Here is a 22,238-nt window from a genome sequence, read left to right on the forward strand (position 1 = left end):
ACTACGGCCCATAAGCACACGAAACTGTACACAAAAACGACGATTCAAGACCCTCGACCACAGTAACATAAATAACAAATGACACACAAGCCCATTTCTAAATGAACCCGTCCGTATTAAACATACGTCCATCTCAACATGTTCACACTATGCAGCATAGGTGGATTCTCATTACAATAAGGCACTATTAACCGTTCAAGCCGCAGAAAAGGCTCCATATTAACAGTGAGTGCGATCCTCCTTATTACTTATCCATATTTATCACGCTCAAGAACAAACAAGTCATAAATTCACGATCACGGGTACAAAACGATACGGCTCGGATAACGGGACCAGAACACAATTCACACTATGCAGCATAGGTGGATCTCATTACAATGAAGCACTATTAACCGTTCAACCGCAGAAAAGGCTCCATATTAACAGTGAGTGCGATCCTCCTTATTACTTATCCATATTTCTAACGCTGAAGAACAAACAATTCATGAATTCACGATCACGGGTACAAAACGATACGGCTCGAGTAACGGGACCAAACACACGAACCCGCATGAAAAAAAACAATACACGTCGGCTCCAACGCGCTTCTCAAACTCTGGAAGAAAAAATGTCTTGGCTCCAAAAACGCAAAGCTCAACTAACACAGTTACAGAAACGAACCCCAAATGGACAGACACACTGAACGTGGACGCATGCAGCGCGCGTCTCACAGTACTGCATCGAAACAGGCACGGGTTCAAAACGAAACACCTCCCGTCTCAGACATACAGAAACGGCAGCGAAGGGACAAAATAAATAAATGCAGACGTCTACACCGTGCATCTGGACTGCTGGAAAACAAGCACGCAAGGCTCCAAAAAGAGAAAGCTCAACTGACCGACATACAAAAACGGGCAAGGCTCAATACAAACAATGCACACCGTAAACTACAACGGGCTTCTCACACAGCACAGGCAAATCGATTACACCTCCAAAACAACACATCCCAAATAATGGACATGCAACGACGCGACTCTCAAACGGCACAAGCAAAAGATACACGTCACAGACATCAACGACAGACACCTGCTAAACGCTTGCGCCAGTTAGCTGACAACGCGTTCAATAATGAGTCCACTATTCAGGAAAATTCATTGGGATTAATGAATGTCATTTGCAATCATTGTCATTCACTTAACTTCCCTGAAGAAACAACTGGCAATACAAGTAATGAATTTACACGTTGTTATCAAAAGGGTCCAAATTAGACTGCCTCCTTTACATTCATATCCTGAATATCTACAGAAGCTTCTAACTAACGATGTACCTGAAAGTGAAATCTTTATGAACTGCATTAGATCCTACAAATCGGTATCCACTATGAACATTAACAGTGGCACTGCACGTGACATCCGTCTTGCAAAACTGTTAATTATTGATGAATGTACAATGGCATCCACTCACTTACTCAACACCATTCATAAACTTCTACAAACGTTTATGAATAATAATATTCCCTTTGGAGGAAAGGTACTTCTATTAGGAGGAGATTTTAGACAGTGCTTAGCTATTGTTCCACATTCCATGCGCTCAGCTATTGTTCAGTGCACCTTAAAATACGCAGACAATTGGCATTGCTTTCAAAAGATACAGTTAGTACAAAACATGCGATGTCCAGATCCAGATCATAACAATTGCTTATTACAACTGGGAGATGGTACACTCACCAATACAGATGGACTTCACTCAGATATTATTACAATTCCTCAAGCCTTTATCTGCGACGACTTAGTTACAGACAGATTTGGAACAGCAATCTCATTAGACCAAATGCCCCTTTTAACACAACACACTATATTATGTCCAAAAAATATTAATGTGGAAAACATAAATACCCAAGTCATTGCATTACTTCCTGGAGAGACACAACTCTTTCTAAGCTCTGACAAACTTGACTCTGATCACGACAATAACCATCTTCATTGACCTTACAAGTTCTGACCTGGAATTACCTTTTACACTTAAACGGCATGTACAAAGAAATTTTCCAATAAACCTTTACACTGTGCCACACACTTTATTGTTTGCTTTCTATTTGCATCATCTACACCTTCACACTATTCTATATCTCATTCATACATCACGCTCTTTGTCATTCCCAACACCAGGGGTTGGCGAGCGGAGCGAGCAGGGGGCGGAGCCCCCTAGTGTGAAAACTAAAATGAACCCAGGTACTTGACTTAATCATCAACTTAGCATTTTGTGTCAGAATCTCTGCAGCAAGGTCAAAATTAGTAGTTACTATCTTAAACAAACTATTACTAGTAGCTTCTTTTATTAAATAAACTGTTTGCTGAATATTTTGTTCTCATAATAGAGAGAAAAAAACTCACAAAAAACCAAAAGAGCAGTCATTTGCCATTAATGGAACTTCAAAAATTATGCAAACTGTATTTAAATTAAAAAAAACAAAATTGTGTAATCCTCAATTTTACACAATTTAAATAAACAAACCATGCAATTCATGATTTGATTTTTTTTTAACAAGAGAAGGTCATTTAAGTAAATAATTTTCTTTCATTTTTATGTTTGTAGTGCTCTTTAATAATGTGGTTAATCCTTTAGATTTTTTTCCAAACACTACCTTTGCTGACAGCTGAGACCAGAAAATATTTTTGTAGTTTTCACTGTAGATGATCCAGAAAATGACTTCTCTAATTTAATTCTGAAATGTGCTTAGGAAGATGTCAAATGTCAGTGCAACTCAGTTCACATTTATAGTATCATAAAAAATTGAATATTTCCAAACCTATCATGCAGAAAAACAAAACAAAACTAGTTAAACTGATCAGTGGCAGTTAGGAAGGCATCTCCATTATTTTGTAAAAACATTTATCCTAATCTCTGCGGTGAGCTGGCGCCCTGCCTGGGGTTTGTTTCCTGCCTTGCGCCATGTGTTGGCTGGGATTGGCTCCAGCAGACCCCCCGTGACCCTGTAGTTAGGATATAGTTGGGTTAGATAATGGATGGATGGATTATCCTAACCTATTTTTTCTAATTTCATTCCATGTTTGTCTTCATTTGTATGTTTTTCCTTTACATTAAATACCTGGTCACAATTACTTTTTATTGCAAATAGTAAGAAGGTAAGCATGTCTAACTGGTTAAAGAAATCTTTGAATAAATACAGGGAGTTCTAATTTAATTAAGATGCAATCAACCTGTTTCCATTTATATTTCATTATGCTGTCTATACACATTTTCTCTCCACTGTTTTTGCAATATACTAAAATTATACACATGCAAACTGGTACTTACCTTCCCTCAGATGATCCCATAGCCAGTCTGAGTTGCTGAAGACACCAGCAGCTGCAGAGCCTAAGGCAGCAATCATAGCACCTAACAATGAGAACAAAGCAATTTTGTATAGAAGGTATTACTGGGGACCAAATACCAAGAAAGTGGATATAATTATTGACCATTTGTTTAAAAATTATACAGCTATTTATTTTGGCTACTAATGCTCAGAATCTTGGATTAGGTCTAAGGCAAGATGAAATTTCATCCTTCAGTGAGGCCCCAGGCACAAGAACTGGATTAATGGTATTTCTGTCACAACATACAATGGTGTGTCAAATCTTACTCCTGTCCTTCTTGGTTGTTAATAGTTTTAGATTTTAAGTAATAAATAAATAAAAATATTTTAGATTTTTACTTGATAAAACTGTTTGTCAGGTTACTCAAAGAGTAAACAGTGGATGCTTATGATCTACATTAATGCCAGGACTTCACCTTGTTTTACTGGATTGATCTGTACTTCTCAGAATTCATAGATGTTGGAGTCTGAATTTTATTATTCTATCATTTTCTTTTTTATTGCATTATTCATCTTGTTTTACAACCCCCAAATCAGAAAAAGTTGGGATGGTACAGAAAACAAAAACACAGTGATTCTTAAATCTACTTTGACTTTTATTTTATTGCAGACAGTATGAACCCAAGATATTTCACATTTTTGTCTGGTCAACTTCATTTCATTTGTTAATATATATCCATTCCTGCATTTCAGGCCTGCAACATATTCCAAAAAAGTTGGGATTGTAAAGCATTCACCACTTTGTACTGTTGCACTCCTTCTCAAAATGTTTAAAAAATGCTTTGGCACTGAGCATACCAAGTGATGAAGCTTTTCAGGTGTTACTTTGTCACATTCTTCCTGCAAACACATCTTAAGGTGTGCGACAGTATGGTGACGCTGTAGCACTTCTTGTTTCAATATTCTCCACACTGTACTGGGGTAAGGTCAGGACTGTGGGCAGGCCAGTCCAGTACCCGTACCCTCTTCTTCTGCAGCGTTATCTTTGTAATGTGTGCAGAATATGATTTTGCACTGTCTTGTTGAAAAATGCATGGATGTCCCTGGAAACAATGTCGTCTTGAAGGCAGCAGATGTTGCTCTAAAATTTCAGTGTACTTTCTGCATTAAATGTTGCCATCACAAAAGTGTAAATTACCTATGCCAAGGGCACTGATAAGACCCCATACCATGACAGACTCTGGCTTTTGGACTGTCTGCACGGTCCTTTTTGCCTTTGGTCCAGAGCACATGGTGTGCATTTCTTTCAAAAAAGATCTGGAATACTGATACATCTGACCACAATACATGTTTCCACTGTGTGTTGGTCCATGTCAGATTCCTCTGAGCCCAGAGAAGTCAATGCAGCTTCTGGGCATGGTTAACATAAAGCTTTATTGTGTAAAAGAGAAGTCTTAAGTGGCATTTGTGAATCTTACTCTGTATTGTAGTGCTTGACAAAGGTTTGCCAAAGTAATCTCTTGCCAATGTGGTTATATCACCTGTTGATAAATGTCAATTCTTGATGCAGTGCCTTCTGAGGGATTGGAGATCACAGGTGTTCAGCTTAGTGCTGTGCCCCTGCCCTTAACACACTGAAATTCCTCCAGATTCCTTGAATCATTTAATGGTATTATGCACTGTAGAGAGAGAAATATGCAAATCCCTTCCAATCTTTCTTTGAGGAACATTGTTTTTAAACATTTCAATAATTTTTTCATGCATTTGTTGACAAACTTGAGATCTTCTACCCATCTTTGCAAAGACAGCCTTTTGCGAGTACTGCTTCACCTGTTTACATCATCTGTTTGAAATCACATCATTAACTATTTTACATCATTACTGGCCCTAATTTGCCCTGTCCCAACTTTTTTAGAATGTGTTGCAGACATGAAATGCAGGAATGAATGTATATTAACAAATGAAATGAAGCTGACCAGACAAAACATGAAATATCTTGGGCTCATACGGTCTGCAAAGAAATAAAACTCAAAAGTAAATTTAAGAATCACATAATTTTTTTATTTGCATTTTCCATACTATCCTAACGTTTTCTGATTTGTGGTTATATTTATATTGCAAGGTTTTTAAAACATACATTAACAAATTGAATATAGACTGATGCTCTAACGTGACTTTCTACAATGCTAAAAAGAAAGGGACACTTTTTACCAGCCCTACATGCTGAGGAAGCAAAAAGAGTAAACAAGAATGTCTACTTTATTAACAAAAATACTCCAAGGGAGTATGAATACAGACAGTATACAAAACACAAATAAATAACAAAACATATCAGCCTAATTGGCCTGCCTATTAGGTAAATAGGCACGTCCACCTCAATTAACCTACTAAGCTAACTTTTTAGCCGAGGCCTGGAACCATTTCATTTCATTTCTCTTACTATAGGGAAACCATGGGAAGTTTGTCCCCTCAAATGATTTGTTGGATAAGTACTGACAACCTGCTAGGATAGTGCTTCCCAAGGCCACCCCCAAATAAGCAGCCTAATCCCAGGTTTCCCCATATAGAGGCTGCAGGCGCCTTCTTGAAAAGTTTTAGCCTGGCCTCAGGTTCTCTCTTGGAGTTGCGGCACGAATTTTGGCAACTGATGAGTTTCTGCCTTCTAGCATCTTGGGGTGACATTCCATGGTTTTACACAGGATCCTATTCTTTGTTCCAGTATCCCTGCATAATGCACTCAGGGGCAACCAAAACCCACCTGAAAGCTAACAAACTACCTATACTATAATCTGCTATTGTAAAATGCCCAATGCATATTAAAATCCAGTTTGTATGGTGGAATATTGCAATCACATAGATTTTCATTCTACAGTACTTATCTATATATGCTTGGTTTGGCCAGATTTGTTTTTAAAAACACTCATAATGTTTTAGCAAAAACATTTGTCTAAACCACCTTAAATGTTTTAACAATATCTAAAATAAGTTATTCAAGAGAAAGGCATATCAGTTCATACGACTTTAAATGACACCAACAATGGTTACCTACGTACTTCAGCAAATTACAAATGGGCAGCTTTGTTATGATAATGTTCAATTTGTAGTAAAAACCTCAGCTTGCTTTCCCATAATCCCACACAATTACAAAAAAAAAATAAAAGATACCATTTAGATCTAGAACAATTAAAATGTACTTTTTGACACTAGTTTTTCATTAACACCCCTGAAATATTATATCGAGTGACACTCGATATACAGTATATCTGAACACTAGGCAGCACAGGAGTCTAATATTTACCTTAAGAAATCAAGAATACAGTATTTTTTAATGAGAATATATAAAACTAATAAAATAATAAAAACCATCCGTTGCAGAGCAAGTCTCTACAAATACTGCCAACTATACCATAAATAAAAAGAAACAAGCTATACTTTTAGTAAATTGGTAAAATAACATTGGACTACACAAAATCTGGATATTTTTACAGATCAGACTACATTTCAGAGGTAGACAACAGGCAGAAAAAAAATATTGTTATCAATTTATTATACTACAAATTGTGCTTCTTATGAAATGAATACAAACTTGCATAAGTATTTTATTTATTCATCCTTAGTATTTTTTCCTCATATCTTGTAAAGTACTTTGAGCTACTTATCCTGTATTAAAATACACTATAGAAAAACATGTTGTTTTCAAATCCAAGTCCTAACACTGGCAATGTTGTGTCAGACTTAATGTCAAGAGTCTACATAATCTCTAAATGCTCATGGATAAGAAACAATACTAGACAACACTGCATTAATGAAAAGTGAATTGAAACAGCAAAATCAAGTCTATATTTGATCAGTGAATATTGTTTGTTTACAGTTACTGATACAGCATATATTGTTTTTATTTACACTACTGTATAACTAGCTGTCCCCTGTGGCTCCGACTACGTAGTAGTGAAACAGGACAAACTTTAAAAATCAATAAAAAAAATGCAATTCTGGCCAAGGAGAAGGTAGGTACACTCCAATGTCAAACATTGGCACTATATCTGATTGTGTTCAGCTCTGACAGGAAATATACAGTATATTTAGATTTGTAAAATAGAACAGTAACATTTTTATCAAGTCAGGATAATATGCAACATATTTAATCTGTATTCTACAAAGTGTATATTATCATTGATTTAAAAAAAAAAAACTATATATTTCTGCAGTACCACTATATTAATTCATAAAAAGTATATCTATAAATGTAGACCAAAACAACAACAACCAGAACTGACACACAATTTCAATAGGCAAGGATTGGAAATTATTAGTTAAGAAAGTGGGTACCTGTTAAAGTTGCAACATTGACAATGGCCTTGGGATTGAAACAATGTGCATAACAAAGAGCATCTGCAAGTATCAGCCGACCTTCAGCATCTGTATCATCAACCTTTAAAATATAAAAAGAGTTTGAAGGAATATCTCATCAAAACAGAAGTTGGACAAGTAGTTCTTAACACAACAAAAAACATTTTTATACATTTTATACAGGATGTAGCTCGAAGTGCTTTACAAGATGTCAAAGGAATAACTAAAAACAAACAATAGAAAATTAAATCTAGACAAGAATAATCAAGAATAAGAATAAGAAAATAATACATGCTTATATACAGTGATCCCTCACTATATCGCGCTTCGCCTTTCGCGGCTTCACTCCATCGCGGATTTTATATGTAAGCATATTTAAATATATACCGCGGATTTTTTGCTGGTTCGCGGATTTCTGCGGACAATGGGTCTTTTAATTTCTGGTACATGCTTCCTCAGTTGGTTTGCCCAGTTGATTTCATACAAGGGACGCTATTGGCAGATGGCTGAGAAGCTAGATTGCTTACTTTTCTCTCTCTCTTGCGCTGACTATCTGTGATCCTGACGTATGGGGATTGAGCAGGGGGGCTGTTCGCACACCTAGACGATACGGACGCTCGTCTAAAAATGCTGAAAGATTATCTTCACGTTGCTATGTTTTGTACAGCTGCTTCCTGAAACGACATGCTGCTAAAAGCTCGAAGGGCACGTATTGATTTTTGACTGAAAAACAAACACTCTCTCTCTCTCTCTCCCCCTGCTCCTGACGGAGGGGGTGTGAGCTGCCGCCTTCAACAGCTTTGTGCCGCGGTGCTTCGCATACTTAAAAGCTAAACAGCCCTATTGATTTGTTTGCTAGAGATTGTTTTCTCTATCTATGTGACATTCTGTGCTCCTGACACACTCCTTTGAAGAGGAAGATATGTTTGCATTCTTTTAATTGTGAGACAGAACTGTCATCTCTGTCTTGTCATGGAGCACAGTTTAAACTTTTGAAAAAGAGACAAATGTTTGTTTGCAGTGTTTGAATAACGTTCCTGTCTCTCTACAACCTCCTGTGTTTCTGCGCAAATCTGTGACCCAAGCATGACAATATAAAAATAACCATATAAACATATGGTTTCTACTTCGCGGATTTTCTTATTTCGCGGGTGGCTCTGGAACGCAACCCCCGCGATGGAGGAGGGATTACTGTATACATAATTAACAGAGGAGTCCTTATATAATTATTTTTTTAAAGCTACAAGATGAGACTGGGTAAGAAATTTCTGATTTTACTAGTCATTTTGCACATTAATTTGCAAAAAGGCTACATACTTTTTTTTTTTGGTGTAAATATGTATTATCCAACTGCCTTACCTTAACCTTTCTTGTTTCTATTTGTTTTATTTCATTCTGTCTGTTATTAGATGCAACTGAGAAGGCAAATTTCATGTTTTCTTGTGTAAACATGACTAAATAAAGAAACCTTAAACTTTAACCATAGAACAGAAAATTTCTTTTCAACTCCAGTCTTTACTAAATACCCAAATAAAGTCAAAGCAGAGAAGATGTGATATCACTGAAAGGATGCTTGCATACCTGGATTGTTTTTCCATTTTTTGCCCTAACGACATCACCTGGCTTATTAGCTTTGCCACTAGGCATATTTTCACATAGGGGAGCAAGACCTGAAAAAAATACAACTTAATGAAACTAAACTCAATACAGAAATCAGCAGAGAGAGTGTTTGCATGAACACCCAAAATCAGGATAGGGTGAATAACTTAATTAAGCCTGGTTTCTTAAAAACCCCTGTTTACGTATGAATCCACTTAAGGAACTTTTCTTCAGCAAAATGCTTCAATATCATAAAAAGGGATTAAATATCATTAATGGCCACCATGAATCTGAAAAGAAGTATAGGGCCTGTGTCTCTCAAGTAGTGTGGAGAACATTAATTTTAAAAGTAATTTAGTTACATTGCTCATTAATTAGAATGATAATTAAATATGTTACACAGTTAATTATACTTATTATAAAATGTAATGCACTACAGCAAGTTACTTTTTCTTCTTTCACATGAAAAACTGCACATTTGAGTAGCCAGCACTTGCTATTAAATTCCGGGCCCATATACGTTTACAAGGACACATGACCAGGTTACTCGTGGAGAAATATATGTGTGTTAACCCAATTTCTCAGAGACCAATATCCCAGTTTCTCTAACACAGGGGTTCTCAATCATGGTCCTGGAGGGCAGCACTGGCTGCCGATTTTCATTCTAACAAATTTCCTAATTAGAAGACAGTCCTTGTTGATAATGAAACTTGGTATTTAACTACAGTATATGCCTTGTTAGTGGTTTCATTTATCCGAGACAAATTTTAATTGCACTGTACAGAGTTTCCTTCTCCGAAAACATTACCTATGTGTTTTGTGGACCAGAACAGTTTTATACTGAATGGTCTTCTAATACCCCTCTCATTTATTTCTAAATATTTTTATAACACAAATACTTCATGGTGCATATGCACAAGTTTAAAAGCAAACAGGGTAGGTGAAGAGTGGCTGGTTTATTGGTTATCTACATTTCATTATAAACTAATGTCTGGTTAAGAAAACAGGCAACAATTAAAACATAAATGCAGCTGCTAAAAACTAAAATAAGCAATTAAGGGTTCTGGATTATAACAGGCAATGTAACTAAACTAACCCCAAAAAACATATAGCTTTAGCAGTAAATAATCTATATATATATAAAATCCCTATGTGCGTCCAGGTGTCCGTGTGTGGGTGTCTTCTGATGAAGTGCGCATGCGCGGAGCACGGTGCGATATTACTGTCAGAGAAAGTTAGAGGCGTTTTATGGAAATACAAACCAGTATTACTGCGAGAGGAAATTAAAAGGTACACAATACAGTGACGCATATTACAGCCACATACAAGCCAGTATTACTGTCAGAGGAGATTAAAGGCATATTACCGACGCGCACGCCTGTATTACCGCCAGAGAAAATTAAAGGTATATTACGGATGTACAAGCCAGCGGACGTACAAGACGGTATCCTTCAATAAGGGTGCGCACAAAAAGACGAGCCTCAAAAGGGCGACCTCAATTGGGCACAGCGAATAAAGGCGCGCTCAATTGAGGTCACCTTTTTGAAGCTCGCCTTTTTGTGTGCGCCCTTATTGAATACAGCCGTACAAGACAGTATCACTGTCACAGAAAATTAAGGACACACAATACATGGCGGCAGCCCACGAAGAACAGTCAGCTCAGCAAGTAAACATCAACAAAAGAAAGGCTGAAAGAAAGAAAAATACGACCAACAAAAAGAATGAGGTCAAAGTCCCTTGCCATTTAATATAGACTGTTCCTACTAATGCTTATGCACTACTGTTCTAGCGCCCGTTATTATAACGGGCTAAATGACTAGTTGGGTAATAATTAAGGAATTAGTTGAAGTGAAAACCTGCACCCACTGCAGTCCTCCAGGATTGTAATTGAGGACATTTGATCTACAATGTAACTAAAATTTGTCTTGGATGAATGAAAGCACTAACAAGGCATACAGTTAAATACCAAGTTTCATTATCAGCAAGGACTGAGTCCTAAATAGGAAACTGGCTAGAAGGAAAACATGTAGCCACTGCAGCCCTCCAAGACTGTGATTGTAGACCCCTGATTAACAGGAACAAGGGTATACATGGCATTTTTGAAACTGGGTTTCTGTGAATATCTGGGTTATTGAAACACATGTAAAACAGTCTCAATGTCCTCAATAATTCAATTTACATTCATTAAGAAAAATACTATAAGTAATTTTTTTTTTTTTTTTTTTTAAACAACAAAGAAGATATGTACTCATTACAGAACCAATCATAATGTCTTTGGAATGCTAGTTCACAGGATTTAGATTGATTTTAACATGATTAAATTCCTCTTTCATCTTTAAACAATATTTATCTCTGAATGAAGGTGTTTAAGCACCTCTGTAATTAATAAGTAATATGAAAACCTCAATTTTTGAACATATTTAAACCAGCCAACGTGTTATACTTTTTACTGCAAAAAAAGTTTTCACATATATTCAGAAAATAAATTAACAAAACTGAACATATACAAAATCTGACAAAAAAGCAAGAACTATATTAAATGCAATATTAAACTGGAAAATAATCTTATAAAAAGTGCTAAGGTAACACAGCTACAAAAGCACAATCTTCAAAACTTACACTAAACACATAAAATATAACTAAAAAGGAAAAGTTAATTATTTATATAACTCATACCTATAATATTAATGGGCAGCTTCAGAGATGCTGCTGTAACAATTGATGAACAAACAGTGGCTGCTCCTCCCATATCTGCTCTCATTGCATCCATATTTTTAGAAGACTTCAGGGAAATTCCACCACTAATAAATACAAAGGTATAATTATGGTGCAAAAGAGAACAAAGCAAGGGTTTAATTAATCAAACAATGGCTGAATGATTAAAGCTCAGTGATGGAAAACAGATATGGCTGTAGATTTTCATTCCAACTAACTTCTGACTTTAATTGACTAATGCCTTATTTCAGGAAAACAATCATTTTTCTGTGTCTGCCTTTTTATGGCACTTAAAAACTGAAACTGCTGTTTGTTACACTTTCTAAGGAATGTGTAAAGCACGTGTCTGTTACACAGAGATTAAGACGGGATATTTGTCCTGTTGGTTGTTAATTTTAAATATTTCCAATTTACAAATAAGGAACCAACTTTTTCAGGAAAAAAACACTACAAAATAGAGATTTACAATTTCTTACAAATATAACAACCTTTTTCTCAAAACTGACTAAAAGCACAAAAAAGGCAAGTTAATTTAACAATGAGATCAACAGAAAGTAAAAATAAGTAAATGTGAAACTAGATGGAAGAACAACTTTTATCTACTGCGGTTTCCCAGGACTGAGCTTAAGATCCTCTTACTCTAAGGAAGACTAAGCCATACTAACTTATCTAAATATAAAACCTGGAATCATGTTTTAAACATACTATGTGTCGTACACCAATATATCTGGGGGTATAATGCTTCAAAGGAACACTGTTAATGATCTATTGCCAATGGCAAAGTAATTTTTATAAATTAAACAATAACCTCCTGAACATAATTACATATGCAGCAAAGAAGATCCTGTGTAATTTAAAAAAAAATTGTTTATGGCAAATGTTTACTGCCTCACACTGTTTGTCCTGTGCCAGATACAGTACAAAACCCTGACAGATCAAACAAAGAAACACAAGTCCTTAAACTTTTGGCAACGGGGATTACAACATGGTTAGTTTTAATCTATTCTTTGGAATTGCAGAAATGCACACTAAAACATGGCAATACATTTGCAAAAGGAAAAAAACACACAACACCACATCAGAATGAGGTAACAAATATCACTGTAATACAAATAACAGGAATGTTTTTTCTTTAGGGACACATTGCAGCCTTAAAACAAATATCTTTGTAGAACAAAATTTAAAATGCAAAAGAAAAGGCCTACATTATGCAAGATAATTCATGCCAAATTGAAATTCAATCCAACATGCATATGCATCACACTGCAACGTAGCTAACACATTTGATTGCATTTAATTTTGGTACGAATAATCTTCCATACAACATGGATGAATAAATGCTTTATTAAAAGACAAAAAATAAGAGTAATACTGACAATTACAAATAAGTGGTCAAACATACAGTACGTCCAAAATGTTACACTGGAAGCTGAAGACAGATCATTTCAAAGCTTAAGATATGCACAAAGAAAAAATGGTGAGATGAACATTTAATCAGCGGTGGGCTGGCGCCCTGCCTAGGGATTTGTTCCTGCCTTGCACCCTGTGTTGGCTGGGATTGGCTCCAGCAGACCCCCATGACCCTGTGTTAGGATATAGTGGGTTGGATAATGACTGACTGAACATTTAATAGTATTAATTAAAATGAAAAAAAAAATCTCCCATACTTTTACAATATGAAAGAAGACAAGTAAAATAAACTTAGAGCTGAACGATTTTAAGTCAGGAGTGTTTAATGTATTTGGTGCATTGGAGACCTGTTTGAATACTTTTAGTCGACGATGAAAGACTATTTTTTTAAAATCACTGGTAAACCACGATGTTGTGGTAGGTCCAGACATAGAATTTCTAGGCTTTTTTTTTTTTTTTTTTTTTTTTTTTAACGCTAATTCTCAGCAGATGAAGGACCTACAAGTTATTCTCAGTGACACTGCAGTTAAAATGATACAGGTAGTAAGAGACAATTACTTTTTCATACAGAGACCCCACATGGTGGATGGCATGGTTTATAAAATGCTTTAATCATCAATTTGGTGGTATTTCTTTACACCAATTGATATTTATACTATTGCTAAAAAGGCTTAAAACTTTAATTTTAAAAATCCATGACAAATTATGCTATTATTATATAACACACACATAGAGAAATACTGTATATAGTGTATGTGTATTTAAAGTGAAGATGTGCAGGCCTATATGCTCACTTATACTGAATCTGAACTTAAACCACTCAAAACTGCATAAACACCTCATCAATAATGAAGTTGAAGTAACAAAGTGGTTCAAGTAAAAAAAATCACATGTATATACTTTAAGGTGGCCTGAGAATTGTATTAGTCCTACCTGTCAAAAGTTATTCCTTTGCCAACAAATACTAATGGTGGAGCCTTTGTATTGGTTGCCCCTTTGTAATGAACCTCAACAAACACAGGTGGTTCATCTGAACCCTTTGACACACTTAGAAAAGAACCCATCTGTTGATCTTCTATCCAAGACTTTGGCCTGTTTTAAAAAAAAAAAAAAAAAACCACCACACACATATGAAGATCAACTTGAATTTTTAATCTTAAAAATAAAAAGGACTAGTGACATTCTAAATGGGAATTTAAATATTAAACGTAAACACTACATACAAAAAGACATTGCCAATGAACTCTGTAATAGGAAATATTTTTGAAGTTTAATTTTTTAATTAATTTTTTCAGAAAATCAAGAACTGAATAAATAAACAAAATTAACAAAATAATGTAGCGTAATATAATTGTAAATGAAACCATGATGAAGAGATGTAATTAAAAACACTTTTAGTGGGTACAGCATATACTGAATCATTCTTTCAGATTATCAGTAATATTTTTTTTAAATAAAAATGTATGTGCAGATAGCAAAAACACAAAGTAACTTGCAGAACTGCAGTGTATATGTGGCATTAACAAATATATCCTTTAAATGCACATTTGGTTGCTATTTAAATGTGTGCACACAAAGTTCTTTACATTACATCATGGTTAGAAATTTGAACCTTAAAAAAAAACAAAAACAAAACAAACCACACTGCAAATTCTAATGTAAACTTTTTTTTTTTTTTTTGTTTGGCACCAAAAATAATTTATACCTGCATTGCTTTATGCATGGAATGGCATAACACAATTCCTTTTCACCTTACTGAAATTACTACTATTACTGTCAAGACCATTTTAGATAAAGCAGGTTTACAGTTGTATTAATTAGAAGTTCCAAAGGCTGAACAGTTCACATTACAATCCAAACTGTTGTTATTAAAGGGTAGGTCTATAATGGTGGAGCTTCACAAAAGGTGAGTGAGAGAAAGCTCAGCCAACATCACCAAGAAGCGTTTGGCTTGCAGTGCTTAGAGGCAGTCTCTGCACATACGAGCATAGCAGAATTCCTATTGTTCATGGAATATACAAGGGAGCTGCCTCTTTCTATGTACTAGATATTCCACCTGTTGTAGATATCTGTTTGTGTTGAATTACATATCCTTGTCAGGCCTGTGTATTTCTGAAGCTGGTACTTACAAAAAGTGTAATCCATTATTTTGAATGTTTTGGTCTGTATGTACTTTAGCACTAAAGTGTTTTTCGTTCCTTTTAAATTACATAAGCTAAACAATGAAATGTGATTTGTACATCCACCTGTAAACATTTTTAATCCAGCATATTTTAATGCTTTGGATGAGAAAAGCTCAGTTCAGTAGTAAAACATAAAAAGTACCTGATGTGGACTTCTACTTTATCAGGCACAGACTTTAGTCTCTGCTGGATCTTGTTTGCAAAGCATGATGGTGTCATGTGATTTGCTGGCGATTCCATTAAATATCGGGCAAAATTTTGTCCTTCAGCGTAAAGAACTCCCTTCTGCCAAGATTCAGTGTTAGAGCTACAAGAAAACATTATTAATAACCTTTAGCAGACAGGCAGAAGTTTTACAATACATCTCTGAATAATAATATAATGATCCTCCACAGCTGAAACAAATTATTATTAAAACAGAGCAAAAGTCTAGATTTGACCATTTTCAAACATGTTGTTATTCAGTCTATTTATTATACAGGACATGTTCATATGAACATATTTATGAAGAGGATGTGGCAGCTGTGGAAATCAGCAGCCCCCGGGAAAAATTACAGATGCAGATGGTTTCTCACCTGTGCACTTAGGTGAGAAACGCCCACATCACAAATTCCCCTGGAACCGCTTCAGCCACACAACCACCACGCCCCCATCGCTAAGCTGCAAGCGCAGCGATTATTTAAAACCGGCCCTATTGACAGGAGGTGTGGACCCGCTATACCACAGTCACCAAAGTAAAACTGACCAATCCCACAAAAGCCATACTGACCAGATTGCTCAGAGGAACTGGACACACATACTTTAGAGTTTATACATACATACAAATACACACACACACGCACACACACTCTCTACCCCTTTTTTGTATGGGTTTACTCCAGGTGCTCTGCTTTCCCCCAACAGTTCAAAGTCAACCAGACTAAGTGGACTTGCAACACTAAATTCGCACTAGTGGATGTGTGGTGAGTGCCTAAGTGTGTTCCCCCTGTGCCTGCTCGGATAGGCTCCAGTCCCTCCACAACCCTGTTCAGGATTAAGCTGGCTTAGAAAATGGTATGGTATGTTATATATCCACTTTGACTATACAAAGACATTCCTAAGAGTATACTGACATACATCAGAAGTGGCAGGTAAGAAGTAGTTAATCATCCTATAGACTGTGAGAAGTTCATAGGAAAGTTAGAAACAAAGTACAATTATCACATGCTCAAATTCACGACATCATTTAGGTGAGGCTAAAAGAAATCCTTTGGTCTAAAATAGCAATATATATATATATATATATATATATATATATACATATATATATATATACATATATATATATATATATATATATATATATATATATATATATATATATATATACATATATACATACACACACACACACACACACACACAGTGGGGCAAAAAAGTATTTAGTCAGCCACCAATTGTGCACGTTCTCCCACTTAAAAAGATGATAGAGGCCTGTAATTTTCATCATAGGTATACCTCAACTATGAGACAAAATGAGAAAAAAAAAAATCCGGAAAATCACATTGTCTGATTTTTGAAGAATTTATTTGCAAATTATGGTGGAAAAAAAGTATTTGGTCAATAACAAAAGTTCATCTCAATACTTTGTTATATACCCTTTGTTGGAAATGACAGAGGTCAAACTTTTTCTGTAAGTCTTCACAAGGTTTTCACACACTGTTGCTGGTATTTTGGCCCATTCCTCCATGCAGATCTCCTCTAGAGCAGTGATGTTTTGGGGCTGTCGCTGTGCAACACAGACTTTCAACTCCCTCCAAAGATTTTCTATGGGGTTGAGATCTGGAGACTGACTAGGCCACTCCAGGACCTTGAAATGCTTCTTACGAAGCCACTCCTTCGTTACCCGGGCGGTGTGTTTGGGATCATTGTCATGCTGAAAGACCCAGCCACGTTTCATCTTCAATGCCCTTGCTGATGGAAGGAGGTTTTCACTCAAAATCTGACGATACATGGCCCCATTCATTCTTTCCATTACACGGATCAGTCGTCCTGGTCCCTTTGCAGAAAAACAGCCCCAAAGCATGTTGTTTCCACCCCCATGCTTTACAGTAGGTATGGTGTTCTTTGGATGAAACTCAGCATTCTTTCTCCTCCAAACATGACGAGTAGAGTTTTTTTCATCTGACCATATGACATTCTCCCAATCCTCTTCTGGATCATCCAAATTCTCTCTAGCAAGACGGGCCTGCACATGTACTGGCTTAAGCAGGGGGACACGTCTGGCACTGCAGGATTTGAGTCCCTGGCTGCGTAGTGTGTTAATGATGGTAGCCATTGTTACTTTGGTCCCAGCTCTGTGCAGGTCATTCACTAGGTCCCCCCGTGTGGTTCTGGGATTTTTGCTCACCGTTCTTGTGATCATTTTGACCCCACGGGGTGAGAGACAATGTGATTTTCTGGATTTTTTTTCTCATTTTGTCTCTCATAGTTGAGGTATACCTATGATGAAAATTACAGGCCTCTCTCATCTTTTTAAGTGGGAGAACTTGCACAATTGATGGCTGACTAAATACTTTTTTGCCCCACTGTGTATATATCTATACTAATTAATAAAAGGCAAAGCCCTCACTGACTGACTGACTGACTGACTCATCACTAATTCTCCAACTTCCCGTGTAGGTGGAAGGTTGAAATTTGGCAGGCTCATTCCTTACAGCTTACTTACAAAAGTTAGGCAGGTTTCATTTCGAAATTCTACGTGTAATGGTCATAACTGGAACTTGTTTTTTGTCCATATACTCTAATGGAGGAGGCGGAGTCATGTATCGCGTCATCACACCTCCTATGTAATCACTTGAACTAAAAACAAGGAAGAGATTTACAGCACGAGTCAAATGCGGGAACGAAGGTAAATGACGTTAATTTTTGAGTGTCTTTTAATACTGTGTAAGCATACATATTAGCTCTTTTAGGGCTAATTTTTTTTTTGTTTCTTTTCTCCCAGGGCTGAATATTTTTCCAAAAACTAAAATTTTTTTAAAAAGAACACAAAGCAATTGTTTAACATATCAAATCAACAAAAAATATTTACTTTTGACAAATGTTACTGTCTTGCATGTTGTATGAGCCTGCATACTCTATGATTTCACATACATATCACATACATTTTACACAGCAAAGTCTGATCTCGCTCAAAGCAGCCAATTTCAGTCATTGCCACATTGCACTCCTTACAATACGTGTTGCTTTGGTGCCTATTTTTCAATTGTCTGTTGCTGCACTTTCTAACATATATTGTTAGTGTGTACTGTAGAGAGACAAGTCACCCATTTGCCATCATGCCATGCCACTGCCACCAAGTTTTCTGCCAGCATGAAAACCATATTGTCACCTCTTTTCATCTTCTGAAACTTTATGAACTTTATGTATGGCATTATAGCCTGGCTCACCCCATGGGATTTGCTTCTGTTTATTACAGAAGTGAATAAAACTTTGCAGCAGCACGTACCTAAGCCACCAGGGGACAAAACACGTTTGGACCAATGCTCCCTGAAGTTATATCACCAGTTCTGTCTCATCTCTATTTGTAATGCCACAGCGGGCTTCATCTCGTCTTTCGTTGTGGGTTTCCACTTTGAAAAATGAGAATGCGATGCAAACGCAGCCCGCGATTCAAAAAAAATCTCTGCCTACCTGTTTGTCTCGTCTGACAGTAGCTGAAAAGCAGCATCAGGAGAGAGCAGCCTGAAGTACAGCAGCTGGTGATCTGCCGTGTCCAACAGCAAGCCATGCCGTCTTGTAAACTCCGGTAGCCAGATCAGCTCTCAACGGATCAATGTCTGTGTATTTATCGCATGCGAACCTTGCTGTAGATGCATCGGCTGCGCGAAGGCACGCAACTGGCAGCAGATCCGCTGGCACGGCATCGGCTGGTGTCTGACCAGCTGATGCCTGCTTCTAACTCTCTTGCTCGATCTCCTGATCACTGCCAATAAAGTCCGATTCTGAAAAATCAAGAGTCCGACTCCGCGATAATGCGCAAATGCGCATAATGCGAGTGTTTTCTTTTCTGCACTTGCTTCGCTGCCTTTTCACATGTCGGTGCCATCTTGCCTGTTTACATTTCGCAACTCACGCACACGCAATGTTTATTTGCCGAGTCAACGAGTCTAGCATTCCTCCAAGCACAGAGGGAATGCCTGTGACGTGACAGTGAGATTTGTCGCTATTAACAGCTGATTGACGCCCTCTATCCCTGGATGTCGACTTTTGTCGACATCCGCCTTCAACCCCTCCTGTCGACAAAAGTCGACATCCGCCCTAAAAGAGTTAAAACATGTGCAATTAACCGTGTGCATTTACGGGGTGATTTCTCAGGCTTAAAAGCTCGCCTTTTATCAAACGCGAGAACAAAGGTAAATGACGTTAATTTTTGAGTGTCTTTTAATACTGTGTAAGCATGCATATTAACACATGTGCAATTAAACGTGTGCATTTACGGGGTGATTTCTCAAGCTTAAAAGCTCGCCTTTTATTAAAAAGGTAAATGCTAACTGTTTTCATTCTGAAAGGCACAAACCACGTTGGATTTTGTAATGATAGTTGATTAGTAAGGTCTATTAAGGGATACTTACAGAATGATTAGTAATGCCTGTGAATGCCGATGCAAGTAGGAGAATGGGCGTGAACTAAAGAACGATTAGTAACTTGTACAGTAAATGTCTCTAAAGTCTGTCTATTAAAAAGTTATTATATCTTTCAATCCTGTGTATTGATTAAACTACGAACCTAACAAGATCACTACATGGTGTCAGAAGTGGCGGATTGGAAGAGGAATGTGAAGAAGAGGTTCAGCTTTTGAACGAGTCGCGTGTCTGTTAGTAACCCAAAAACGTGATCAGAAAGCGCTAAGACGTTCTAGTAAAAGACAAAAAAAAATGTTAGGATTACAGCCCCCACCAAATCTCCAGTTAAAGGGAAATGTAGCTGAAAATTGGAAAAGATTTAAACAGAGATTCGAGTTGTATCTTGCTGCGATTGAAGCAGATAGGAAAAGTGAAAAAATTAAAGCGTCTATGCTTCTACATGTAATTGGTGAAGAGGCGCTAGAGGTGTATAACAATTTTCAGTTTGAAGAAGATGGCGACAATATGAAATTGAACAAAATTGTTGAAAAATTCGAAACGTATTGCAACCCAAAGCGCAATGTGACGTTTGAGCGGCACAAGTTTTTTTTACATGTTTCCAGAAAAGCAGAGAAACAATAGACCAGTATGTGACGGAATTGCGTAATAGGAGCTGTTCTAAGAAGAAACCGTCAAGACATCAAAGGACCAATAACCTCTAATCAGAGCACTAACACCAGCGAAACAAATATTAACGAGAAAACAAGTATAAATCAGGAAAGAACATCTCAACTGCAAACACAATTAACCAGAATATCAAAATGTCAAGTAAAACCACCAGAACGACTCATTGAGACATGTTGAGGATTAAAGGAACATTTTCAATTAAGAAATGCTGAATTCCTTTAACAGTTGTGCTTTTTATACATAGTTTGAATGCTGGATGTATGCCTGAAATGTTCTGGATAGTTCAGTTGTTTGAAGTGATCAAAAATTAAACGTGTACATTTATGGAGTGATTTCTCAGGCTTAAAAGCTCGCTTTTTATTAAAAAGGTAAATGCTAACCGTTTTCATTCTGAAGGGCACAAACCACGTTAGATTTCAGCCGTTAAACGCGGAAAAATGTCGGTACACCAGATAAATAAGCGCAACATATTATCAGTTGTATTGTATGCTTACAATACATATAGAAATGTGTTAATCGTTAACTAATAGTATCGGATGGTGTTTTTCGACTCGCGCCTTGATTTAAACGATTTCATGTCTTGGTGGGTTTGCATAGCTTATTGTCAATATCTTTACACCTCTTTTTAAGACTTAATGACTGAAACGGGCTTTCATGAAAAAACTTAGGGCTTTGCTACAGGATACACCCTCCACAAGTTAAGGAAGTAAAAATAAAAGGTATATATTTCTGTTTTATTTAAACCTTTTAAGTTCGTATGCATAGCCCCATTTGGCTGTTTTAGTTTTTTTTTTTTCCTTTCTTCAGTAATATTTAATCTCCTTAAAGAAAAACAACATATGCATTTTACCTTTTTTGTATCTCTTTAGTAATATTTTAGTGTAAAAGGATAACGAGTATTTAAACCTTTTATGTTACTTTATAAAGTTATTTTACACAATGTTGAAAAATTAATAAGAAAGCTACATATTTTGGCAGCTGCTGCTTTAATTTTCAATGAAATGAAAAAAGCTCTCCAAGAGAAAACCTCAATGAAGAAGAAACAGTTTGCACTATCTAAAAAGGAGAAACCCTCATTTATAAAGGTTTGCTACAGATGACTTAACTGAAAATAAATGAATAGTTCCTATGTGTATAATACATATTTATCTATTTGACTTATGCCTTTATTCCAGAAACTTGCAACATCTGAGGTACAATTTGTTACATTACTTTGGTTTTTTGCAGCACAGGCAGGTGAAGTGACTTCCTCAGGGTCACACAGTGGTGTCAGTACCAGGATTTGAACTGACAAGCTCCGGGTTTGCTTAAATATTACTGAAGAATGAAAAAAAACGAAAACGGGCAAATGGGGCTATGCATACAAATGTCCATCCATCCATTATCCAACCC

At 36.5% G+C, this 22,238-nt stretch overlaps 1 protein-coding gene across 1 annotated transcript in view; it reads right to left on the reverse strand.

Annotated features, from left to right (window-relative positions):
- Positions 1–22,238, reverse strand: part of lap3 (leucine aminopeptidase 3) — a 51,412-nt gene that overhangs the window by 7,273 nt on the left and 21,901 nt on the right. The window contains exons 6-11 of the mRNA XM_051928271.1: positions 15,695–15,859; positions 14,303–14,461; positions 11,921–12,045; positions 9,227–9,315; positions 7,625–7,727; positions 3,294–3,378 (exon numbers count right to left, since the gene is read on the reverse strand). Of these exons, the coding sequence (XP_051784231.1) occupies positions 3,294–3,378; positions 7,625–7,727; positions 9,227–9,315; positions 11,921–12,045; positions 14,303–14,461; positions 15,695–15,859 (726 nt within the window). The remainder of the gene's footprint in view (positions 1–3,293; positions 3,379–7,624; positions 7,728–9,226; positions 9,316–11,920; positions 12,046–14,302; positions 14,462–15,694; positions 15,860–22,238) is intronic.

This window comes from Erpetoichthys calabaricus, chromosome 5, assembly GCF_900747795.2.
Source record: "Erpetoichthys calabaricus chromosome 5, fErpCal1.3, whole genome shotgun sequence".
Taxonomy (NCBI): Eukaryota; Metazoa; Chordata; class Cladistia; order Polypteriformes; family Polypteridae; genus Erpetoichthys; species Erpetoichthys calabaricus.